This window comes from Spinacia oleracea, chromosome 3 (genome assembly GCF_020520425.1).
Source record: "Spinacia oleracea cultivar Varoflay chromosome 3, BTI_SOV_V1, whole genome shotgun sequence".
Taxonomy (NCBI): Eukaryota; Viridiplantae; Streptophyta; class Magnoliopsida; order Caryophyllales; family Amaranthaceae; genus Spinacia; species Spinacia oleracea.
Window position 1 is genome coordinate 58,308,478 of NC_079489.1, and position 27,560 is coordinate 58,336,037.

At 37.8% G+C, this 27,560-nt stretch overlaps 1 protein-coding gene across 2 annotated transcripts; it reads left to right on the forward strand.

Annotated features, from left to right (window-relative positions):
• Positions 1-15,809: 15,809 nt before the first annotated feature.
• On the forward strand, positions 15,810-21,609 carry LOC110796560 (uncharacterized protein At1g10890). Of its 2 annotated transcripts, XM_022001619.2 has the most exons (5): positions 15,810-15,993; positions 16,165-16,347; positions 17,380-17,595; positions 20,646-20,865; positions 21,255-21,609. In XM_022001619.2, the coding sequence occupies exons 2-5, from the start codon at positions 16,256-16,258 to the stop codon at positions 21,519-21,521; spliced, it is 795 nt and encodes a 264-aa protein (XP_021857311.1). In that variant the 5' UTR covers positions 15,810-15,993; positions 16,165-16,255; the 3' UTR covers positions 21,522-21,609. The 2 variants fall into 2 exon arrangements, with proteins under 2 accessions (XP_021857311.1, XP_021857312.1); XM_022001620.2 differs by lacking the exon at positions 15,810-15,993 and having other exon boundaries at positions 16,204-17,256.
• Positions 21,610-27,560: the final 5,951 nt, after the last annotated feature.

Below are 27,560 nucleotides of genomic sequence, written 5' to 3' on the forward strand. Positions count from 1 at the left end.
TTCGGCTGGGCCTGGCTTTTGCGCTGGGCCTGGCCGTATGCTTGGCGTGTGGTTGTTGCGCTTGGCTTGCTGGGCGATGGCCCGGCTTCGTGCTGGGCCTTCGTCTGGCAGGCCTCGTCCGATGCTAATTCGTACGATACGCTTCCGATTAAATTCTCGATTCCGGAATTCATTTCCGATACGAACAATATTTAATATTTCCGATTCCGGAATTAATTTCCGTTTCGAACAAATATTTAACATTTCCGTTTCCGGAATTATTTTCCGTTTCCGGAATTATTTTCCGATTCCGATAATATTTCCGATTCTGACAATATTTCCGTTTCCGGCAATATTTCCGAATCCGGCAATATTTCCATTTCCGATAATATTTTCCGATACGTACCATGTTTCCGTTTCCGGCAACATCTACGACTTGGATAATATTTATATTTCCGATACGATCCATATTTCCGTTTCCGGCAATATCATCGTTTCCGGAGTATTCTTTTCTTGCCTGTGACGATCTCAGCTCCCACTGAAACCAAGATCCGTCGATTCCGAATATCCATAGATGGAGTATTTAATGCCATTAAATACTTGATCCGTTTACGTACTATTTGTGTGACCCTACGGGTTCAGTCAAGAGTAAGCTGTGGATTAATATCATTAATTCCACTTGAACTGAAGCGGCCTCTAGCTAGGCATTCAGCTCACTTGATCTCACTGAATTATTAACTTGTTTAATTAATACTGAACCGCATTTATTAGACTTAACATTGAATGCATACTTGGACCAAGGGCATTATTTCCTTCATGTTTTGTGCAGGAGTGTCCAGACCCTTCGTTAGGGGGATGGGTGCTTCCTGATGCCCGGATCTCGTATACCGGAGAGAGTGGATCCGAGATTGTGGAGACTTTCCCGGAAGACCGGGTTTTCCATGCTCCGCTCCCCGAGGGAGTAGGGGCGGTATGCGCCTTTTATTTGTGTACTCTTCTTATATTTTTTCTCTCTTTTTTTTACTAACATTCCTGTTTCAGGTTCCGGCCCGTACGGCCAATGCGATGGTGGGGGTGATCAACCGGTTGAAGTCTGCATTGGTTCGAGCTCGGTCTGCACTTTCTTGCAGGAGCCCCCGCTCTACTCGGGTAATGTGCCCTCTTTTTTTGATCTGTACCTTTTGTTTGGCTTTCGGTTATTCACTCTCTTTTTGTCTTTATTTTTTTTTGCAGACGGCTGCTGGACGTGCCGGGGCTGACGATGCAGGTCCCTCAGGCGGGGGACACGGTCGTGAGAGAGAGAGGGTACGGCACTCGCCCCTACGGCATCGCCGTTCTGACGCGGGGGTGAGTTCTTCCGGGGAGAGGTCCGAGCCGGAGCGTAGGCGACGTTCCGTGTCGGTGGCCCGAGAGCCTAGCCCCGAGTTGCAGTCACAACCTCATTTTTGGGGTGACTCTGGCTGGGGGCCCTCATACCACGGGGAGTGGAGTGGATGGACCGGCGAGGCTTGGAGACATGGAGCCGATGACGAGTCTTAGGCTTACCTCCTGTTTTGTACATATTCATTCTTGTATTTCGCATGTATATATATATATATATATATATATATATATATATATATATATATATATATATATATATATATATATATATATATATATATATATATATATATATATATATATATATATATATATATATATATATATATATATATATTGCGATTTTTGGTGCAAGAATGTTTTGAGCCTTCCGTGGGCTTTGTTTTAACATATTATAGCAATATTAGCTTTCTAAACCAATGACGAATTTTGAAAAGGAAAAGACTTTCGTAAAAATAATGAGTTCATATAAGAGTGTACACATATTTTTAGACTAACCGACTACTTGGGGTATTACATATGCATGTTCACTATTTTTTTGTTTTTTGCCGACTCGTGCCATACTCCTTTGTTGGGCTTGTTCCTGGAAATTATTGTGGCTTTGTTTTTTCATTCTATTTGGTCTTGCCCGTGCATGGGTTAGGGTAGAGATCCCTTTGCAATATCTTTTCTTCTTGATGCGTTGCATGACTTTATTATTTTTTTAATTTTTATTGGACCGAATCCTTGAGAAGGATTGCCTACGTATCTTGTCAGAATCAGGTCGCGCGTAGTTGTAGCTTTTGAAAAAAAAAAAAATTTTTGAAAGGGTGTTCATTACACGCCTGCTTCCCCCCCAAGTGTTCGTGGTTCTTTTGAGGGTTAGAAAAAGGAGTACGAACACTTTGCAGAAGCGGGAGGGTAGGTGGCAAGAGAGAATGACGCCCGATCTAGGGCGAAGGAAATATCGGCGCCCAGGCCTGGGCGTGAAAAATAACAGCGCCCAGTCCTGGGCGTTGAAGTTTTGTCCTTCGCTTTTTCTACTTTATCGAGTTTTATGCCGTTTTCTTAGAGTAATGCGCAGAATGTTTGCTTATAAGTCTTAATGTGTTTTATTAGATGCCTTAACTCTGGACTGAATTTAAATATGGTACCTTTTTAATTGGTCTAAGTTTGTGAGGTTAGCGAATTCCACTCCATCTATGTCAGCTAATTGGACTGCTCCGCCAGGTAGGATGGTCTTTACATAATACGGTCCTGTCCAGTTAGGCCGGAATTTTCCTCGAGGGTCCGTAGTAAGTGCGCGGACTTCTTTTAATACAACATCGCCTTCTTTGATATTTCGAGGTTTGACTCTTTTGTTGAATTGCCTTGCGATGCGCTTTTGATACACTTGCACGTGATGTAGAGCTCTCAACCTCCGTTCGTCTAAAAGGACGAGCTCGTCGTACCTAGCTTGAACCCAATCAGCTTCGGGTAGCTTGCTTTCTAGGACGATCCGGAGGGAGGGAATCTCCAACTCGACCGGTTGGACTGCTGCCATTCCGTATACCAAGGAGTAGGGTGTTACTCCAATGGAGGTGCGGATTGAGGTTCGATAGCCCCATAATGCGAAGTGTAATTTGTTGGGCCAATCCTTATAATTTTCGGCCATTTTTTCGATTATGACTTTAATATTTTTGTTGGCCGCCTCTACCGCGCCGTTCATTTGCGGCCTGTAGGGAGAGGATTTATGGTGTTTGACATGATATTTTTCGAGCAGGTCTTGGACTTCGGCCCTGAAGTGGGAACCTTGGTCACTTATGATTTCATGTGGAACCCCGTATCGACAGAATATGTTCTTTTCTAGGAATCGAGCGACATGTTTGGCCGTTAATTTTGCATAGGAGACTGCCTCTACCCATTTAGTGAAGTAATCAATTGCGACTAAAACGTACTCGTGTCCCCCTATGCCTGTTGGTGTTACCTTGCCGATTATATCTATACCCCAGGTGGAAAAGGGCCATGGAGAAGTGAAGGTGTATAGTTCTGAGGGAGGCAAATGGTTAAGGTTACTGAAGATTTGGCATTTTGGGCAAGTTTTTACAAAGTGATGACAATCGGTTTCCATAGTGGTCCAATAGTACCCTGAGCGGGATATTTTTCGGGATAGCATTTTTCCGTTCATATGGGGTCCGCACACACCGTTATGGTATTCTTCCATTAGTCTTTGGGCTTGGTTTTGATGGACACAAAGTAACTTGATTTTATCCGGCGTGTATTTGTACAGTTCTCCCAGAATTATGCTATATTGTGAAGCGAGGAGGCGTAGGGCCTTTTGTGCTCGCGGGGAAGTGTTTGGGGGGAATTCCCCACTTGTTTTATAACGAAGGATGTCCGTGTACCATGGTTCTTCTTCGGTGTTTTCAGGTTCGGAGTCTATGGCACAATAATAAGCCGGCTCTTTCCTTCGCTCGACCCGAAGGGTCATTCCGTCCCATTCATTCGGGATGTTGAGCATTGAAGCTAGCTTCGCTAGTGCATCCGCGAATTGGTTGTCGTCTCTTGGCAAGTACGTATACTCGATTTTTTCAAATTGCTCGACTATTTGGTCCAAGTGAGCTTGATATTTTGAGAGACTAGTGCTTCGGACCTTCCATCTTTTGGATATATGGTTGATTATTAGGGAAGAATCCCCGAAGACTTGTAGGTGTTTGACTCCGAGGCTAACTGCGGCCTCTAGCCCAACTATGCAGGCCTCGTATTCGGCGGCATTGTTTGTGGCCTCGAAGTCAAGTTTGACGGAAATTGGTATATGGGCTCCTTCGGGACTGACTAGGAGAACTCCGACGCCGCATCCTTTTTGGTTGGACGCGCCATCGAAGTATAGTGTCCAATAGTCGTCTTGTATCATCAGAATTTCCTCGTCGGGGAGGAGGTAAGCTTCCGTGGTTTCCTCATTCGTGGCATGCTCGGCCAGGAATTCGGCTACCGCTCTTCCTTTGATTGTTTTTTCCGGCATGAATTTTAGGTCGAACTCTGAGAGCATGACTAGCCACCTGGACAGGCGACCACTTAGGGCGGGCTTTTCGAACATGTATTTTAAGGGATCTAGTTGTGACACTATATGAACAGTGTGGGCCAATAGGTAATGTCTGAGTTTTTTGGATGCCTAGACGAGGGCGAGACGGGTTTTCTCAAGTTCTGTGTATCTCGTCTCGTACTGTATGAACTTCTTGCTCAAGTAGTAAATGGCTCGCTCGGATCCATGTACACACTGTGAGAGCATAGCTCCTGCTGCAGTATCCGTGACGGTTAGGTATAGGCGTAAAGGGATTCCAGGCAAAGGCGGGGAGAGGACGGGTGGTTTGCTTAGGTATTCTTTGATTTTATCGAAGGCAGTTTGGCATTGTTCATCCCATTCGATCTTTTCTTCTTTTCTTAATTTTTTGAATATTGGCTCACAAGTCATAGTAAGCTTGGAAATGAACCTACTAATGTATTGCAGCTTTCCTAGGAAGCCCCTTATCTGTTTTTCAGTTTTTGGTGGGGGCATTTCGGTAATGGCTTTGATCTTAGATGGGTCAATCTCGATTCCTCGCGTACTAACAACATATCCTAGCAATTTTCCCGAGGTTACCCCGAACACACATTTTTGTGGATTTAGTCTCATGTTATATTTCAAGATTCGGGTGAAGAACTTTTTAAGTGCCGGGAGGTGACCGCGCCGGTCTTTAGATTTGACGATCATGTCGTCCACATAGACCTCGATTTCTTTATGTATCATGTCATGGAGTAACGTGGTGGCTGTTCTTTGATAGGTGGCCCCCGCGTTTTTCAAATCAAAAGGCATTACAGTGTAACAATATGTTCCCCAAGGGGTAATGAAAGTTTTTTTTTCCATGTCTTCTTCTGCCATAAGTATTTGGTTATATCCGGCGTACCCGTCCATAAAGGAGAGGAGCGCGTGTTCTGCGGTGTTGTCTACTAGTATGTCAATGTGAGGTAGAGGGAAGTCATCTTTAGGACTGGCTTTGTTGAGGTCTCGAAAGTCTACGCACATTCGCACTCGTCCATCTTTTTTAGCTACGGGGACAATATTGGCCACCCATTCTGGGTAGTTGGAGACTTTTATAAAGCCGGCGTCTAATTGCTTAGTGACTTCTTCTTTTATTTTCAAGGTAACCTCTGGTTTGAGCCGCCGTAGCTTTTGTTTTACTGGCGTCATTTTGGGATCTAGCGGAATTTTATGCTCAGCGATTTCTCGATCTATTCCTGGCATGTCTTTGTAGGACCAAGCAAAGACACCCTCGAATTCCCACAAAGTGGAGATTAGATCGGCCTTTTCAGTGGGAGTTAAGGTGAGGCCAATTTTAATAATTTTAGGATTTTCTTCTGTTCCAATATTTACCGATTCTGTGTCCTCAATTATAGGAGTTTTGAGTTCTTGTTCACTTACAACTTTTATTAGTTCGGTATATTCCTCTTCTGGCTCTTTTTTGTGCTCGTTAGTGGCGAGACATTCTGCATTATTACTCGGATTTTTAAGCGGCACATACTCAAAAGTTTTGTTTATCTTATTAAAGTCATGAAGCATTACATCAAAAAGATCTCCCGGAGTAGAGATTTCCGGGTCTAAACTATTTTTGGGAGGGGTTACAATTTTGCTAGGTTCGGACTCAGAGTCAGACTCGGATTCAGACTCTAATTCTTCGTACATCGGACCCTCTCCCGCAGATATCTTAAACTTCATCCCGCGAGCGTTAGTCCATTTGAAAGTCTTGCGCCACCCTCGTTGGATTTGGTCATCTTTTGAGGGTGATGGAGCGATCAATTTAGTAGGATCGAACACTTCATCTTGGAGAGCTAATGCCATAATTTCTGTTTCTTTCTTTGCTCTTTTCTTTTCTAACCCAAACAATAGCCCGAAAGCGTGTGAGTTGGGGAGCGTTTTTGGCATAGCATGGTTCTTTGGGGCGAGTGGCCTTTGAGAACGTAAAGGGTCGTGTCCCAGAGCATGCATCTCTTGGGTTTGTGCGACCTCTAGGTATAGATGTTCGGGATATGGTTCTTCCATCGCGTTCCTTGATGACTATCACGGGCAAGTACTCAGGGGCCCTGCATTATTGTTGTGGAGTAGGAGACACATTAGTTTGTTTCGTGAGTCGGTTTTTTTTAGACATTCTATGACTAACCCTAAGTCGGACTAGTATATTTGGACTGTTATGTGTGCACTTTGAACTCTTTATGTTTTTTGAAAATCTCTGCCCGTGTGACATTCATGATTATTTGCATAGTCGACTTTTAGTGTCGAGCATTGCCGTCGTAGGAGGCCTAGCAACGACGCAAAGAGTTATTAATTTTTTGCGAGTCGCTCTTGAAATCGAGTGCTTTTCTTACGCCCTCGTAGCAATTCTTTTTATGAACATTTTTTTTTGCGCTACGTATTTTCCTTTCGTGCGGGCACCGAGGCTGCTGCGCCTGACCAGAAGGCCAAGCAGCAACTTCAGCGCCCAGCGAGGGGCGTGAGAAATTCTGGCGCCCAGACAGGGGCGTTGAAAATGCGTCCCTGGCTGGTTCTCGTTTTCTGTCTTCTGTTTATGCGACTTCGATTTGCGTGCTTGCCTAATAACATCCTTTACGCGTAACAGCGTTTGTGGGATTCGTTACAGGCCATCCCGAGCGTCGCTTATTTTGTGGCGATCATTCGGGTTTGCGGAACACGTGTTTCGGTATAACTCTTTGGCAAATTAGTTTATGAATGTTTGGGCAGTTTTTTAAGGTCGTTGGTTTTCTAGGATAGTTTGTCACACACAATCACATATTTTGCTACACATAACTACATTACAAACATGGATTTGAAAATTAAATATGCCACATAGTTTATGATAGGCTTCTATGGGTAGTTTATTTGCGCCTGGCTTGGTACCGCTTCTATCGTAGATCCAACACATGCCCCGGTCGAGGTAGTGTCTTCAACAGACGAATTTCGCTCAAGAGGCCAACCCGCAAGTGCAAGCCAAGGGGGCATGCAGGCGAGAGGGACCTAATGGGCGAGCGATTGGGTTCGGGATAGGTGTACTAGCTGCACAAGTACCGAGTGGGAAACATGCGCGGCGTATGCACCCCCCTATTGGCGAAAAAATGTATCCTTAGTCCCAACTCCCGAGGGAGCCGAGATTCGTTATGATGTTCTGCCCGTTCACATTAATATGCTGATTTTCAGGTCGTCCCAACTTGATGGGGAAATAAACGCGGGGTAGGATCGTTTCACCCTTCGGCTATTTTGATTACCTACAAGCACGAGTATTTCCTTCACTATCCCCAGCGGAGTCGCCACTGTGAGGGGGTCGAAAAAGCGCGAGGCTAATGCGTGACTTCGTCCCTCGTGGGTGTGACGATTCTTTTTATTCAATCAAGTGTAATTGGATTTCCTGTGAGTATACACCCAATTGACTAGTAATATAGGAGTCGCCATTCAGTTTTTAACGACAATGAGAAAAACTGACAAAACCCGGTTATCGTGACATAAAGGGAGTGCAATTATGTTTGACCACGACGGCCGTAGGTTCCCTTGTGATCCCTGGTGTGGGGATCTCTCAATATACACCCGCAAGGTAGAGATTGAGGGTTCGGGGGACTGTAACTACCGAGAGGAGTACTTCGCTCATCGATAACTCCAGAGGCAGGATATCAGCTCAGCATAAATAATTGAAGGGACATGCGTTAATTATTAAACTAATCTGAATTGATTTTAGCAATATGCAACATGTAATACTAATTCGATCGTGATTATCTGATTTAAATAGCATTAAGGGACCTAGCATGATAATCCGATTTCCCAAAAATATTATATTTGTTAGGCGTGATAGAACAATCAGATTAGGTTAGTTTAACAGTTCATAAAAAGGGCGAGGAAAGCAGTTAAATCATCGAAAAGGGACACATTACGACGCACCCTTGAGAGGTGCGTCACGGTTCTTAGAAAACTAACCACTTTGACTTTGCTATTTCTCCTTTTTATTTAACAAATATCAATTATGGGACAGGATATGTTCTGTTCGATTTATGGATCGATTGCGACAGAACGCGTGAACAATTTCGCAGCGAGAGGCTTAGGCTAAGGGTTGGAGTCAATACTCAGAATAAAATTGTGTGTTGTTGTGTCTTCCTTCACGTCGAATTTAGGGGCCTATTTATAGGGAAGAGTTCGTGGAAAGATAGAATTACAGAGTTCTAATCCACAAAGAATTAGGAAAAAACACGTACCCAGGTACTTTCAGCGCCCAGGCCTGGGCGCCGAAAATTTCGGCGCCCAGAGCCAGGCGTTGAAAATAGGGTCTGGGCTGTTTTCTTTAGTCAGATTCGGATTCCTGAAATCCGTAGAGTTTGAGATTAATTCGAGTCTTTTAGCGCGTATCAATTTTATGACGGAATGCGTCTGGGCCCGTTACGAACTCTAGGCTCGTTAGGATTTCAATTAATACGTAACTCTTATTTCTGAATCATATTAGGAATAGGATTCTCGCAGTTTTCTATCTCATTTAGGATTTATGTTGGAATGCAACACCTAATTCTGACAGGTTTCTATATTTTATGATTTGCCACTTTTAGAAGCTACCTTTACGGCAGTTTACTATTTTTAGCAGGTTTCCATAAATAGCAGGTTTCGGGTGAAATGAAATGGGGAATCGAGATTCGTTTATTTTATAGGAGATGCATTGTCAAGTGGAGATTTATGTTCTCATCATCGAACCTTTCCCTTTCGGGAATGGGGACAAAAGTAGGTGTCTACACCAGGGACCTCTACGTCAACAGAAAAGTCTACACCAACGCCTAGGCTATCCACGCCGAAGCAGGTATTCAAGTTCTACACCAATGCCTAGGCTATCCGCGCCGAAGCAGGTATTTAAGTTCTACACCAACGCCTAGGCTATCCATGCCGAAGCAGGTATTCAAAATTCTACAACAATGTCTAGGCTATCCTAGCCTACTCTTTTACAGAGGCCCAACAAGATCACCAATGGGGTCACTATCTACAAATGCCCAGTACAAAATTCAAAGAAAAGTTCGAAATTCTACAAGTTCCAACAGTTCAAGTTCAAGTGGCTACCAAATAATTCTCTTCTACAAGATACAAGAAACCTACTACCATATAAGCATCGCATCAACAAACATTTCAAGTGCAAAAATCAAAACTACATGCAATCCTAAAAGCTATTTCACAAACAAAGCATCAAATACTTACATGGACAAGGAAAGAGCAACAAGATCAAGGGAAGAGAGTAGTCGACCTTTGAGAGAGAAAAGAGCAAATGAAGGTGCCCTCACAAAGGGCATGGCAAGGGGTATTTATAACCCAGCCCCGCGTTGGGCGCGGGCCCCTGCGCCGGACGCATGACCTCTGAGCATGCGCAGAAGATTCTCCGCGCGGTCCTCCGTGCTGATTGCACGTACTTTACTGCTACGGTTTTCTGCACCAGGCATCAAACATCAAATCATGCTACCTTCCGTAAATGCGAGTATACATCTGTTTCTCCAACGTTAACAGATAAATATTTCAAGAATGCAAAGTCCGAAAAATACAAGAATTCAGGCGTTCGACTCCAAACGGACCCAAGCTCCAAGAAAGTCAGCCAAAACTTCAAAATCTTAAGAGTCAATAAAAAAATCTTTTCCCCAGTGGACATATCCCCAGCAGATCAACTACGGGTATAGAAAAATTCAAAATTCAAAAAAAATTCAAAAATTCAAGATCCAAAATTTTCGATGCCAAACTCCGTTCTAAACCAGAGGCGGAAAAGCAATACAAATACAAGTCAGAGCCGTCACAACCGCACGGAGGTAGATTCTATCCTTTTTCCTAACACTTGTCTTGTGCAGGTACCGACGTACAAAGAATGGTCTTGATTGCAAAACATCTTGACCGTTCTCCATCCCTATTCGAAAACTTTGACTATCGCTCTCCTAACCGAAGCTCAGTCAAAGTGGGGGCTTCTGTAGACACCTAAATCGTATCTCCCCTAATGGGATGATGACGATACTATTATCCTTGATAGGTGATTGGTGCAACTCCGTGCGGAAGTCCCAATTGCTAAAATATATTTCAAAGTCCAAAATCCAAAGTCCAATTCCCGTGCCCATTCGCATTCCGGAACTCGGTACAAAATTCAATTTCCAAAAATCAATTTCAAAATCCAAACACAATCTCACCCAATGGACCTCTCTATTGGTTTTACAAGGCCCTTCCCAGCCGAAATGGCACTAAGAAATCCAAATTCGGGCGCCGACCCACAAAACCGAGCATGTCGGGCCCCGTCCCGTAAAACCGAATTCAAAACCCGAAAATGGCTTGTTTTTAGTTGCAAAATCAAAGCCTTAATCATTAAGAATTCACTAAGTGCCAACAGTCGTACGATTCGTACAAAGGTACATTCACAAAAGACAAATGTAAGGACGGTGTCATCGTCCTTGCTTTGGCGTTTCCTGGGCCACGTCATCTGCGCCAGGCGCAGGTGGCTTTTGGATTTTAGCCGGAAAATTTTCTATTTCTCATTTCCAAGCATTTTAGGGCAACAAATCGAAAACAGAACGTCGTAATTTCGAAATCAGCCCTCAAAATCAAAACACAAAAATCAAATTCCAATCTACAAATTCCTATTCAATTTCAAATATTTAAGCAATTGGGAGCACAAATCGGAAATCCAACCTAACCCTAACTAGGTAATTCTGAATCCCTACTTATATCTACAATGCATTCTACTCTTCTACCTTTCTAAATACAAAATGCTATGATGTTATCATTAGGGTTCATACCCTTGGTTAACTAGGAAAACTATGCCAAAAGGTGTCATCTTTGGGAGGTTTCACTCTTGAAACCCTCTCCAAATGATTGTCCAAACCACCACTTTCATTATGCCATACAAGATTCAATCTTTATTTCAAAAATGATTAGTAAGGTTGACACTTTTACTCTTAAAAGTGTTACTTACAACAATCATACACTTTTACAAAATCAAGACCCTTTTATGATACAAATACAAGTTGTGGGTTCTATTATGTTTAAGGTTATTTGTAATCACTTCCTTAAACTAGAATCAATGTCAAAATTATGGAGCATATTAAAGTTGAGACCTTTTTCACATTAAAAGGTTTGGACTTTAAACATTTAGCCTCCTATGTTCAAGATTCAATATTCAAGATTCTATGATGTTTAAGGTTCTTTGTAACCACTTCCTTAAACTAGAATCAATTTCAAGTCATGGAGCATCAAAGGTGAGGCCTTTTTAACATTAAAAGGTCTAACCTTTGAGATTCAAAACTCCTAATTTCAATATTCAAGTTCAATTTCAATAATCAAAATCTAAGACACTTTGGGATGAGCAACTCATCCTAAAGTTGAGGTTTTTAGAATTGAATCCGTGTCGGACGCACTTATTATTAAGTAGTCGTTTGGCGTTCGGATCTCAAATACCATAGTACAATTTCAATACCGCAATTTCAATATCGTCATTTCAATATCGAAATTTCAATATCGTCATTTCAATACCGCAATTTCAATATCGCACCTTTCAATAACGCATTTCAATATCGCACCTTTCAATATCGCATTTCAATATTGCACCTTTACTCTTGCTATTTCAATTTCGCACTCTTTACTCACCTTATCTTTAAGGTGATGTGGTTTTGTACGCACTTTCAATAATTTCTTTATTCATTGTGGTGATGCTTTATGTGTTTATTGCTTTCATCACCTCACATGCTAAATCCAACAAAATGCAAAGTTACATCACGCTTAACAAAGATAATTTTTGGACAAACCGGCCTTCGGTTCCTTCAATTAACTTTAAAGTGAAGTGATCACGATACAAGTAGAAATTCCATGTTCTAAATTCAAAGTTCAAACCAACATAGTGTCATGACTAGGGAATTCCGAAAATGCTTCTTGTCATGTACTTGAATACAATTTCTAAAGCTCGCGGAATAAGTACTTCGTTCTCTTGCCCGGATCTCACCCATCCGTTTCTAAGATTCAATGCCTTATCCACCATAGAGTCATTTTTGGTCTTTCCAAACGGACCCTAAAAAATTGTTTGATGGCGACTCTTTCGAAATTCAAATCTTTCAAAGCCCTTAGGGGAAATACAAAAAAAAGAGTACGAAAATACCCCCTACAATGAGTTACCATAAAAAAGTATATATATATATATATATATATATATATATATATATATATATATATATATATATATATATATATATATATATATATATATATGGATTAGCCACGAAAAATTTAATCTGACCCCTTCAGAATTTAGTCTTGGTTTTGTCCCTGTCTCGCTAAGATAAATTTATGTTTGGTAGTCTAAAATTTTATGGTTGGGATATAGAGAGTGAGATATTAGACAGTAGATATTGGACATATTATTTAATTCAACGCGTCTCCTGTGTGACTAACCAAGTTGATGGTGTGACACGCGTGCATAACTTCCTCGCGCACAACTACTACGGAGAAGGTTATTGACTGGCGTTACTTGACTTTCTATACTCGTGTTACTTATACATTGTATTCACTGTTACCTTTTTGTTTTATTGTAGTTTCTTTAATTTCGTGTAAAAGATTTCTTGTATTGACTGGTGTTACTTGACTTTCAATGTTGGTGTTACTTATACATTGTATTCGTTGTTACTTGTTTTATTGTAGTTTCTTAAACTTCATGTTAGAGGTTCCTTGCATAAACTGATGTTACTTGACTTTCTATTCTGGTATTACTTATAAATTGTTCATTGTATAGACTGTTGTTACTTCACTTTATGTGCTGGTGTTATTTATACATTGTATTTGTTGTTTCTTGTTTTATTGTATTTTACGGAGTATTCAATTTTATGTTAGATGTTCCTTGTATAGAATTGTATTACTTGACTTTGTATGATGGTACTTATACAGTGTATTCGTTGTTACTTTTATTTTATTTTATTGCAAGTTCTTCAATTTCATGTTAGAGGTTCCTGGTATAGACTTGTATTACTTGATTTTCTATGATGGTGTTACTTTTATTATTGCAGTTTCTTCAATTTCATGTTACGTGTTCCTTATATAGACTGGTGGTACTCGACTTTCTATGCTAGTGTTACTTATACATTGTATTCACGTTTAATTTCTTGTTTTATTGCAGTTTCATGTTAGAGGTTTCTTGTATAGACTGGTGTTACTTTATTTTATATGTTGGGGTTACTTTTATATTCCGTTAACTAACGCGATGGGATTTAAACACGCTGGGCTTATTTATAAGTGTGAACACGCCAGGCAATCAGTTGATGGTGTGGTTGGTCACATATAAGACTTGAGGCTATTTTATTCCGAATTAATCCCAGTTTTAATATCTGCATATACTTAATTGCTAAGTCGTTCGTATTAAATAAAGGAAGGATATTACATTCCAGATGTCCTAATTATTTTGATTCTTTTGTATGCATAGTTTCGTTTTTTTTAAATTATTGTTTCTATTCAATTGTTTCCTTTCCATGTAAAGCCACCTAAATGGGTTAATATGCATAACTGTTACAATAATTTTTTTTGCTACACTTTAATTAGTATGCACTATGTATACTTAGTGTATAAGATATTATTTTGTTTTAATTATTTATTTATATTAAAAGAGAGGCAAATCAAATGGTGACATTTGTCATCATATTGATTTTCTCTCTTTTAGTACAATATATAGAATATAGATTTTGTAATCGTAATCATGATTATAAATTTTTTCTATAAAAAAATATATTTTGACTTTATTTGACTGCAATCATCTCTAATATATATGAAGTATTAGAAAAATCTCACTTTTATATAGCGAAAGTTAACAAAAAAAAAAAAATCATACCCTAAAATATTTTACTATTTTTATAGAAATAATCCCATAGAATCATTTATTTCATTATTTTTTAAATTAAAGGAGAGGCCAATCAATGAGTGACATTGGTCATCACCACATTGATTTCCTATCTTTTAGTATAATACTACCTCCATTCCTTAATGTTCTTTAAGCTTACTATTTGCATGGACTCCAATGCAATATTTAACAGCTTACTAGATTAGATCCCGTGCACGCACGGATTATGATAATTTTTTTACAAAATATTTAACTAAATATCCCCAAACTACTGCATAATTAAAAAAGCAAATAAACATACTCATTTATATTTATGTTATCTAATATGCATATTATATATGTGTAATATGCTACTTTGACCAACATATCGAGTGAATATAATTTCCATTATTAATGTATCGATTTGACGAAAATATTATAATTATTACGTGGTATCTATTATTGCCATAAATTATAATCTAATATTTTTTTCCATACATAGATAGTTTATAAAAGGGTAGAGAATAAAATAAAATAAAATATATATTTTAGGAAAATATTTTAGGCGGGAAAATTTTACACCAGGAATTGACACGTGTCATTCCTGGTGTCTCTTTTAGTATATAATAATAGATATATCCGTTTCCGTATGTGAAAAAATTATAAAAATTTGATATTTTGAAAATACATAACAAGACCAATCTAATAAGATCTTACATGAAAATATTTTGATGTATATAACAGTGAGAATTCACGCTAAAATTTTTCATACTTTGGACACATATTTCAAAGGGTAAAGAACATTAAGGAACGAAGGTAGTATATAGATATACTACGTATAAAATAACACAACCAATGATGGTTATAATTATGCATTTAGTTGTTAAAATATTATAGAGTACTATTGTAATTTTTTTACACAATCTTATTCATACTTGATTGATTTTCTAATTTATTTGTATTGAAATTATGTAAGTACGAAATACAAATAAGTATACTACTCTTAAATTTTTTATATAAAAATCTTACTCCGTACTACATACTCCGTATAATGGATGATTTTTTTATAAAAAGATAATTTTATATTGGTTATATTTGTTATCAAATATAGAAAAGAAGTACAACCAAATATAGAAAAGATGTATAATTTTAAAAAATAATCCCCTTGTTTATAGAATGAAATCTTTTTTTATTTTGAAGAAATTAAATAGAATCAAATATTTTTTTGACATAAAAGTTAACAAAATAATTATAGAATCAAATATTTTATTTCTTTATAATTTTTTTCAATATATAGAAGAGAGGCCAATCAATGAGTGACATTTGTCATCACCACATTGATTTCCTCCCTTAGTATAATATATAGATAGATAGATAGATAGATTTGATTTTGGATGAATTTTATTTTAGATTTATTTTTTAATCATAAGAGTGTTTGATTTTGGATGGAGTTGTATATATTAGTAATTTAATTAATTAAAATATCTACGTAGTACCTAATTAATTATCTACGTGACAATTCAAAAATAAATTAAAAATATTATTTTTGATTGGTCGAAACCAATATAATCATTGTAATATTTCAATAAATATGCCCCTTTATGTATAATTACATTCAACAATCTTGCCCTTTGATATGTTTAGCTCACCGATCAAGAGATTGTTTAGAAATTTCTCACCATGTTCACCTGTTAGGGTTCCGCACCAGCACTTCACTGCTGATAGCATTCTCCTTTGTCTGTCGTTCATATATCTCAACCCTCCCACAAAAGAGGCAATTAGGTTGACCACATAGTTTCAGGTGTTTTTCTTTTCCTGCACATCTTCACATTCTTAAAGCTTTCACCTTTTTAATTAATAAACTGAGCAAAATTATTGCATTAAAATTCTTATGCATATGAATTATTTTCATCAAATTGTATCAAATTCAGTTAGTTTGCTAATTGTTTCTTGTGTTTTTGTATTGCGTCAGATTATGTTTGCTGTTGGCTTGTGTTTTGATAATTTCTGAACCTAATCCAAAAACCCCCAAAAGAAGAGGAAGAATAAGTAATAAATTTGTGATGGGAAGAGATTTATCGCGTTCCAGATCGCCGTCGAATCATAGGCGTAGTAGAAAAAGTCACAGGGGACGAAGTCGGTCGCCTTACAGCAGGTTACCCCGTTCAATCCCTCCCTGAAACCCCCTCCCCACAATCACCCTTTGAATTTTTGACTAATTATAATGTTATTGATGAATGTATGTTGTTTTTTTCTGAGGGGAGGATGTTTCAAACTGTATGTCACAACGGTTTTGGAGTCTAATTGATTGTTTGGTTGGGTTCAGATAGTTTTTTTTCTCTGTTTGAGAGGTAATTCGAGGGCGGAACAGCCTATTGGACCGAAATAATAGGTGTATAACCCTTCTTTGATATAATGGAGAAATAGTCATTAGTGATTGGGGCGTGGTACGTGTGTAGGTATGTGATTAATGTAATACAGATTAAATTTAGTCTTGTATAAACTATTTCCACGAGGGTTAAAGTTGAGCTTGCGTTTCTTGTTTACCTTTCCTTACTGGATCGACTCTTTCTTTTCGCTGGCTTTATGTAATGATCATAATATGTTATATAAAATGCAACGTTTAGGTGGAAATGCCCACTGTTTTGGTTTTCTTATTTATAATGAGTTACAATATAACTGGGGAATAGTTGCTGAGCTTCCACACTCTTCTTTATAGGCAATGTTGTCTTATTTTTTATTTACTGCGTTATTAGTTACTGTTGGCTGTGTAATTCATCCAATAATAGTCAAATATTTGCTGGACAAAGTCAATTTTGTCGTTTGCTTTCCTGGTTGTGAAGATGGTCAACATGGATTTTATAGGCGAGTTAATCTGTAAAATGCTGTAAGAATAGGATGCCGTACTTTCCTTGTAAGAACTTGAGAGAAGTTGCTTCCCGTTATTGGGAGGTGAGGAGGTAATATTTGCTGCTGGCTTTTACTTTGTTCCTCCATTGTGACTATCAACATCATGTGAATAAAGATGGAGCACCTCAAAGATTTTTGTTTACAGTTTAATGAGGTAAAGATAAATGCTTTTGGATTTATTGTTCTGGTGAGTGTCGGCAATTTTTCTATTCATCTAGTATTGCAACATTTTCGAGGCATTAGTTTTTCTCTCAACAGTCTTCCTTTTATCATACAGAAGAAAAAGTCGTTCTATTTCCCCACGTCGCAACAAAAATCGTTCTCGCACCCCAAGGCGTCATAGAAGTCGTTCAACATCACCTAGACGCTATAGGCGGCGGCGAAGTAACAGCACTTCGTTGTCTCCTCTACGTAAATCTCCTAGTCCAAGCCTTGACTCAATAGAGCAGAAAATTGCCAGTGAGAAGTTGAAATTAGAAAAAGAGAAGCAAAGGTATATTTTGAATATTTGCTTTATATTATCACTTGACAAATTAGCTTTGGTTTTTCTTTCTTCGAATAGTTGAAGTGCTGATTGTCATTCTTATGTTTAGTAGGTTATTTATGGTTTGTTGCCTTTGGTATTTCAATCTGACTTCAGAGTTTGTCTTTGATTTTTCCTACATACGTAGTAATTCCTATATTTTTATATAGCATATTTCCTTTTGTCTATTATTCCTTTATATATATATGTATACTTCGTATAAATTTTTTTTGTTTATTTTTTGATGATGTTGTATTGTGTGGCATATTTCTGTGAGATACTTATGAAATGATCGAAGTGAAAAGGTACAATTACAACTTTTGTAATTAGTACCTGTCTTCATTTTGGTTAACTTTATATCCTGAGTGGTACTGAAAAGGAGGAATAAGAGTTACAATGACATGATCCTACTTCTGGAGTTCTGTCTTATTTAACAGAATGTTGATCTCACCATTGTGAATTGCATTCAGAATTCGTCCTTGCATTTTGCAAATACACTTACGTACATACAATTGTATGTATGGACACACCAGTTCGGTGAAACTGCATTCCAAAGTTTAACTTCCCGGGCTTACTCCACCAGTCGTCCCCCAAACATTCCAAAGTAGCTTCTCGTTATAATGTTTTTCTGATACAAATTGTTGGTTTGTTTGATTTTTTTGGATAATACGTCATGTAAAGCACTATAAATCACTTTACTGGTACATTGTTGTCTGAAATACTCTTCGGGTACCATGATTATGTCTTATGAAGGTTGAAAAACTTGGGATTCCTGTTGCCATCCATAGACCTAGCATTATTGCTGTAAATGTGTTTTCCAATTACTTTTTTGTTAATTGATTTTATGTATTGGTTGGTGGCCGCTGTTGTACTTGTGTTAATCTAAAGTCTGAACTGACGTGAGACTTATATAGGATAAACAGGATGTTATGTTTAGCTAGAAGTGTTCCGTGCATTCATTTTCTGTTAAGATGGCTCCTTCAAAGTTTAAAGTAGAATATTTCGCTTCGCCTGTGTAATTCTCAGATTAACACAGTCCTGAAAATTCAAAATACAACCATAACATAAAGGAAAATTTGTAAATATTAATCCAACCTTTGGCCGGTTTTCTTTAATTAAGCCAACATATGAGTTATTTTAGAATAATCCGAACTTTTATAGTCATTCTCTTTTCCTAACATAAATAGGTTGGATTAATATTTACAAAATTTCCTAACATAAATAGTACTTCCTCCGTCCCGGAATACTTGACCTGTTTTCCTTATCGGGCCGTCCCTTAATACTTGACCTTTTTCTAAAAATAGAAATATTCTAACAATATTATATTATTTCTCACTCTACCCCTATTAACCCACCTACCCCTTACTCCATACAAAAAATAATTAAAAATTCAACCCCTACTCTCCCCCAACCCCACCTCTTAACCCACCTTCCACTAACTACATTAAAGTAATACCCCACTATCAAATACTACCTATTAAATTAAATAAGTCAATTCAAGGTCCTTAAACTCTGTGCCGGTCAAACCGGGTCGAGTATTCCGGGACGGAGGGAGTACTTCGGTATTTTTGTATAATTGCAACATGTTCCCTTGGCACGCACTTTGAGGAAGATATCAGACAAGGTAAACGAACAAATTAACTAATTTTTGTAAACTCTGGTAAGAAGGAAAGGTTGGTTTACTGTTGTTAAAAAATATTTAATTTGTCTGTTTATCCTATCTAAACTCTTCCTTAAAGTACATATCAAGGGAGCATGTTGTGATTATACAAAAACGGAGGAAGTTATAGACTTTCCTAATTTCCTCCATTCCATAATAATTGCAAGACTTTACATCTAAGGAAGTTGCAAAATTAATTGCAAAAATATTTAATTTGGTATCTCTTTCCTTGTCATTAGGGTTCCATGTCTTCATCACATGGTCTCCTAAAATTTCTTGCCTCCCCGAATGTTGCAGTTACTTTGGAACTAAAACAGTATTGCTTTTCTCGAAAGTAAGATCTTAGAGTGGAAATGATGGCAGCAGTTCTGACATGGATATATGTTCATCATAGCAATGAGAAGTAGGATGTCGACATCTGTACTTATTTTTCCCCTACCCCTTTGGTTTCCTGGCCCTCTTAGATTCGGACATACAGTGAACTGCAGGAGATGAAACAAAATGGTTCTGCATGTAAGGAATTGAAAACTGGAAACGTGCATGTGGGCAAATTTCTCTCTAGTAAACGTCTTACTCTTTCTCAAGATTGTTCATATTTCTATCGTTTTTAAAGTTAAATAAAACAAATAAAAGTGATGTGAAATGATTAACCCAGCGAACCATGTCCACCTGCCGGCTCATACTGCTTCAGACAGATTGTGACAGTCCGAAGTCTGAGATTAATCAATGAAGAAGAAGCCGGGCTGGATTGATCATGCTGTTGTCTTGGTGGTTTTTTGATCTCGTTTTTGTCTGAATATTTCAACCTTACCCACTTTGTCAATTTCAATGAAGGCAATTGATAATGGGTGGTTATTTTTGTTTAACATAAGTATACAGAAATGTGTCCTGCATCTTGAAGAATGTGGAATGATGTTTAGGGTGAGAATTTTAGTGTCTTGATAATTAGTTTTTAAGTGCAGCAGGTTACTTGACATTCTCCTCCACAGGCTTTTCTGAAGGAAGGTACTGCTATAGTTCAACTTGTTATGTTTGATGATCCATTGGCTGCCTCCTTTATCTACTGTACACAAGTTTTATCATTGTTTGGATCTGGATTCAGTTAGAGGTATGCCTTAAAAGCATAAATATAATATGAAGGTCAGTTTGCCATTCATTAGTTACAGAATGGAAAAGAGGAGAAACCAAAAAACTTGCCGTTCATTTAGTTTTGTTATAACTAACAGTAGAATTTTTATAGCAGCCCTGCCACGTGATGATGTTTGGCAATTGGTTGTATAGACAGGCAAGGATGTGACGCCTTCTGTGCCATATTGCTATGGTATTTGTAGCTAATACCCTTTATTCCCCCTCCCAACAGGCGCCAGGTGGAAGCTGAGTTAAAACTAATTGAGGAGGAAACTGCTAGGAGAGTGGAGGAAACAATTCGTAAAATAGTTGCTGATAGCTTGGACTCCGAGGAGATCAAGCTACAAATACAGAGGCAGTTGGAGGAAGGTAGAAAGAAATTACATGAAGAGGTTGCTGCTGAACTCGAGAGAGAAAAACAAGCTGCTCAGCTTGATGCTCAGCGGAAAGAGGTAAAGTAGTATTGTGTCTGATGGACTCTGATCTTGATGCCTGCATGTCTATCGTGATGTACTTGTACCCAACATATGCAACATATTCAAACAGAAGATATCATTTTGATGTTTATTTGTTATTACTATTATCCTCTTGTGTTGGTCTATTTTAGTCACGAGTAGAGTAGCAGAAAGCAAGAGTGATAGACTTAGCAAGGTTTCTACTGTGTTGGTCTATTTGAATAAGACCAGGGACTAGGGAGTTGTTTATTTCAGGAAAATCTCCAAGTGTTATGTAGTATTTGACCGCATTAGGTCTATAAATATGGTGGATTCCAGCCAATATATATCATGTTACTACAAATAGAAAATAGTATAGCCACATGACAATTTTCACCGCTTTTCAGGAACAAGCTCGAAAGGAGAAACAAGAACTTGAAAAGATGCTGGAAGAGAACCGACGGAGGCTTGAGGAGGCTCAGAGAAAGGAAGCACTAGAGCAGCAGCAAAAGGAAGAGGAACGATATCGAGAATTAGAAGAGATGCAAAGGCAGAAGGAAGAAGCTATGCAAAGGAAGAAACAACAAGAGGAGGAAGAACGGGCAAAACAGATGAAGTTACTTGGCAAGAACAAATCTAGGCCAAAACTGTCATTTGCCCTTAATTCAAAATGAGCTAAATTTAGATATATGGAGTTTCGAATTGGAATGTATGACAGTATAATTTCTCATGTTACATAATGGATGGAATTTTGGTGCTCAATTATCCGTCTCTTTTTCGCGTTATTTAGCTTGTAAATTTAAGTAGTTGCATCCCTGATGATGAGCTCCGTCTCTGTTGTATCTCTCTTGGTTCCGTCATTCCGATTGAATCATTTTGCCCAATTTTTGTATCTCTCTTGGTTCCTTAATTTTCCTCACCAGTTACACAGAATAAGACCTTACTTTTCATCTTAGCATAAAGACCGAACAAGGATACTTCTTCCGTATTTTAAAAAGAGATATACTTTGACCGGTATGTAGTTTTTGTAAAATGAGTTGAATTTATTAAAATAAGATGAAAGTGGGGTAGTGGGTGAATTATTTATCATAGTAAAAAGATGTAAGTAAGTGAAGGGACAACAAAGAAAGTGAGAAATATTAATATAATTGGAAGTGGGGATCAAGACATGTCAAAAAAGGGAAGTGTATCTCTTTTTAAAATACGGAAGGAGTATCAAATAAGAAGTGGAATTGGTTAAAGAAAAATATTCGAGACAAAATTGGGATGGAAATACGAGGGATAGTTTACTAAAAAGATAAATGAAATATATAGAACCAGGGTGGCAACCGTTGGATTGAGATGAAACGAGCGGCCGAGATTCAATCTAATCCAACTCCTAAAAAAACACGCTGACTTCTTTCTCTTCTCTGAGAACTACTGATATGATTGTTTCTCTCTCTAAAATATGTGATTTTCCCCCCTCTATCTCTCTAAACACTACGCTCTTCATTTTTCTTCAAATGTTCGGAAAATTTGTCGCAAGTTTAAGTATAATCTGTCAACTAATATCTACAATTACACTTTATTTCTTTGCAAAATCAAAATTCTAACGTTTTACATTGATTTTCCAGCTTCAATTTGGGAGGTTGTCTAGATTTTGCAGCAAATTTTGGGCCCCATAGAGATGAAGCGAGCAACAATTTGAGAGTTTTTAAGCTTGAATTCATCAGTATTGTTGTATAATTTGGATTCCTTCTAAAGTTTCTTAATGAGAGAGGTAAATATTGCTAATATAGTTCAATTGGATTTCTAGGTTTTTTATTTCTCTAATTTTCATTGCTAATTTGCTTTGATCTTCGCATATTGATTCGACTTGAATTTGCAAGTTCATCAACCTTTTCTGCGAAACTCCCGAAGTAAAGGTAAGAGTTGTGAATTCAGTCTAGATCAATTTCTAGATTTTCAATCTCTGTAAGTTTCGTTGCAAAATTACTTCATGCTTCGCATATTACTTGAATACAATATATGTTTCTAATACAATAATCTGATTGAATTTTTGGTCGATTTTAATTCTTGATAGAAGTGAACAAATTAGCTATGTGTTAAAGTAAACAAAAACTGTGATAAGTAAGCTTAATATTGCTAAAAGTAAACGAATTTGTTCCTGTGCTGATGTTTTGGTATGTGGTTCCATGCTTTAAGTTGTTTTGCCAAGTTTAAGCCAAAATTTGTGTTTGTTGGTCAGTTTTGGTGGTTCCATTCTATTGCAGTTGTGTTTTTCTAAATTTTTGGCCTTATCGAACTTTATTTTAAAAAGTAAATTAGTTAGACTCATAAGTAAATAAACAATCAGTAAAAGTAGATAAATTAAACTTAAAAGTAAATGATGGTTGGATGTTATGTACAAGAATTACATGTTGTTGATAGCTACTAATTATGGTGCCACTAGATCTGCTATTATTAGATCAGGTGTTGGTTGGTGGTTATTGTGAGTCAAGTGTAGCAAGTTGACCAAGATTGACTTTGTGATGTTTGTAACACCCTAATAATTCCTTGCTTTATATAAAACATTTTCCAACTTAAAACAAAGGAATTACCAAGATATTACCGCCACCGTGATAACGGCTAAGGCTATTTACCAGAATTACGCAGCGGAATTAACTAACTTTCAAAACACATTAAATAAATAGTTAATGGTCATTAAAACAAGTTGGAACCATTGATGCCCAAATCCAAAGGTTTAAACCATTTGAAATCCATTAACTGAAAATAGTAGTCATGACTTTAAATAAAAATAGAGTTTATAAATTACGGAAGAATTAAACTCTCAACTCGAATCCCATGATAACTTCTCCCACAAGTTATCTCTACAAACCTGCTTTATTAAAAATCTACTCCCCAACAACGCAAATGCAATTGATGGATCATCATAGGGTCATTAAGGCAAAGGCCATGACCAGAAGACATGAAGCACGAAGTCAGCAAAAGCTGAGTACGAACAAGCTAGAATAACATTCTATCCTAACATGCTTCACTCGACAAATTAAATAATCCACATGAAAAAGCCATGTAATAAAAAAACAAACATGGAGACAAGACTCGACACAATGACACGACTCTTGACTCACAAATTAATAAAAAGTAACTTCGAACAGGCAAAGTAAAGTATCCTCAAAAGGAAAGAAAAGGGTGATGGGAGCCAACCATACACCAAAATAAGTCGGGCTACTACCGATAGTCGGGCCATACCGACAGGAATTCCAATGCACAACGGCATAAAAAGAGAATGAAACAACGTCTTGTATCATTCTAGGAGTACAAGTTTTCCCGCAAGACTCCCCCCATTGTTCATACTCAAGGTATATACGTTCCAAGATTTTTGAAGCTCTTTGGGTCACACTTTACGTTAATTAATATGTTATGTCCAAGGCGACTCAAGACTCTACTCAAGACACAACATACAAACAATTAAACAATTCAACAATTCAACAATGACTCTTCATTATTTTACTTCTTTAGGACTTGTGATCAAACATAGACTCAAGTGAAATTACTCCCATTGTTCCTTCTCAAAAACACTGTTTGAGATAACCCGACATTGCCTATTAACAAGCGGGGTGTGCCTTTAGAACAAATTGTCCTTAATTCAATTCACATAGACTCTCTAACATATTATACCCCTTTGGTAGAATATATATTGCTCACTGGCAATATTCGACTGGCTCAATAATTATGCTAGACATCCTGTACTATAGCATAATAATAATAACTTGCACGCGCAATACTCATGCATGCAAACCAACTTGAACAACATGCTTGACATAATTCAACGATTATAAAAGTCCATAACATGATAGTTCAATAGAATCTATAAAGCATAATTCAATTCATAACATGCTCGTTCACATAGATTCAATAACAATAATAATAACATGCTCGTTCTCAATATCAAACATGGATTCATAAAAACATATTCATTCCCAATCATCAAACATGAATTCATAATAACATATAAGTTCACATGATTCGCATTCAATACACTTCACAAAGTCCTCAAGGGATGAGTGGTCACCCTAGTCTTTTACGTACCTAGAATACCTAAGTACGGGGGCCACTGTGCGAATCACGACTCACTAGAAATCAACTCCTATAAACAAAATAAGAGAACTAAATTATTATCCATCTTTACTAAATTTCCAGCAACTATTCAAGATTCTAAAACTCTTAGTTTAATAAAAAATCAATCGCTAATCGTTAATTTAATAGTCTCAAATAGTCAACTCAAGTCCTAGCATGAAAACATTGACTTTTTAGCTTTAAAACCCTTAAAAACCAACTTTTTAAAGCTTATAAACAATATGAAAATTTAAGTTGATTCCCATAATTTAAATTGTCATTAAATTATGTGAATCAATTGCTTAATTAATTTAAAACCAAAACCCTAACAATAGTTTATTCCAAAACATGTTTTGACTTCAAAAATCAACACTTTATAAACTTATAAAATCTGAAAATTATAAATTCAATCATCGAAACCAAACTTTTCAATTAAAACACAATGCTAACCAAATACGGTGTTCATAACCGTTTTAATTAATTTAAACAGCCCAAATTATTAAATAATCATAATAATTAAAACAATTTAAAACTGAAAATTAATATTTTTGAAAATAAATTTTTGATTAAACAATTGATCAACACAGACACACACAACGATTTATTGATCGTGTGTGTGTGTGCCGACCAACACACACGAGCAACAACAATAAGCACCGCACGCACCGCACAACCCGCGCAAGGGAAGCGACGAGGGGCGAGGCACGCGAGGTGCGCTGGGCAGCAGGGGCGGGCACGCGAGGTGCGCTCAACAAGCAGCAGCAGCAGCGGCCTCGTGCACGAGTGCTGGGCGCTGCGGGCTGCGACGTGACGAGAGGGAGAGAGAAGGGTGCGCGTGAGGCGCGGCTGGGCACGAACACAAGGACACGGCTCGTGCCTTGTGGCTCAAGAAAGGGCCGGACGAAGAGGAGAGGCAAGAGAGGAGAGAGGAGAGAAAATTCAGAAATTTTAGGTTGTGAGGGTTTGACATGAGGTCTATTTATAGGTTTTCTCTCCATTGTGGGCTAGGTTAAGGTAGTTTTGAGTTGGGCTTATTACCGGGCTCATTTAAGTTTACTCCTTGCAAGGTTTGTTGGGTTTGATTAAGACAAAACAACCGGGCTTTAAGTATATTAAATTCGTTTTCGAAATACGACCCAACAATTCCCGATTAAATAAATTCGTTGAACTTATTTAATAAAATTCGGTTTTCGTAATTAATTAATAATTAAATTAATTAAAAATAAAAAGCATTTAATTCTCATTAAATGAAATTAATTTATAAAAATACTTTATAAATACGAAGAAATACTTTATAAATATAATAAAATATATTTATAATTATAGAAAAATACGAAGTATTACAGTCTACCCTCCTTAAAAGAAGTTTCGTCCCGAAACTTGGGCACGGAAATCACAACTTTAAAACTGGACTTGAGACTATTTTGAGACTTTAGTGTGTTTTCTTTGCAAAAGTTTTAGTTGCTGTACTCTTTAAGTAATTCAACATGACAATAAACAGTGAAACTTCACTGGAAACAACGATTCAAGCATATCTTAAAGGATAAATTGGGTAAATAAGGTAAAAAGCGCGAAATTCTACCGCACTCTACCCCCCTTAAAGAAAACGAGTTACGGCCCCGTAACTCAACTAACCTCGGGAAAAAGCTCGGGATATTTCTTTCTCATTTCCTCCTCCGCTTCCCAGGTAGCTTCCTCAGACTCTTGGTTAGACCACAACACTTTAACGATCTTAACATCCTTAGTTCGTGTACTACGCACTTTGCTATCGAGTATTTTGACAGGTCTTTCCTCAAATGTCAAACTTTGGTCTAACTCTATGGTCTCCGATTGCAGTACATGAGACTTATCCGGGACATACTTTCTCAATTGAGATACATGAAACACATTATGCACTCTATGCAAGTCCATGGGCAAGGCTAATCTATATGCTACCTTCCCTATCCGTTCTAGGATCTCATATGGGCCTATATACTTTGGGCAAAGTTTTCCTTTCTTCCCAAATCTCATCACACCTTTCATTAGTGAACCTTAAGCAACACTTTGTCACCTATTTGGAACTCTTCATCCCTACGCTTTAAATCTGCGTAGCTCTTTTGGCGATCTTGCGCGGCTTGAATTTTGGAAAGTCCTAACCTGATTCATAGGTTCCTCTATCAATTGGGGACCTAATACAACGATTTCACTAATGTCACTCCAACATAGTGGACTTCTGCATTTTCGTCCATACAAGGCTTCGAATGGTGCCATTCCAATACTGGCATGATAGCTATTGTTGTATGAGAATTCAATTAGATCTAGGCTATCTTCCCATCCACATTGAAAATCAATCACACAAGCTCTTAGCATATCCTCTAAGGTTTGAATAGTTCTTTCGGTTTGTCCATCTGTGGCTGGGTGGAACGCTGTACTCATTTTCAATGGTACCAATGTTCTTCTGCACACTCTTCTAGAAATTCGAAAGGAACCTAGAATCTCTATCTGATACGATATCCTTAGGAACTCCATGTAATCTCACTACATGTTTGATGTAAGCTTTGGCAAGGTGTTCCATTTTCCAGGTTTCTTTCATTGGTATGAACACTGCCGACTTAGTCAACCTATCCACCACTACC

Coding starts and splice junctions, on each gene's coding strand:
- LOC110796560 (XM_022001619.2), top strand. CDS start 16,256: ATGGGAAGAGATTTATCGCGTTCCAGATCGCCGTCGAATCATAGGCGT. Junction 17,596..20,645: donor TTAGAAAAAGAGAAGCAAAG/GTATATTTTGAA, acceptor CCCTCCCAACAG/GCGCCAGGTGGAAGCTGAGT. Junction 20,866..21,254: donor TTGATGCTCAGCGGAAAGAG/GTAAAGTAGTAT, acceptor ACCGCTTTTCAG/GAACAAGCTCGAAAGGAGAA.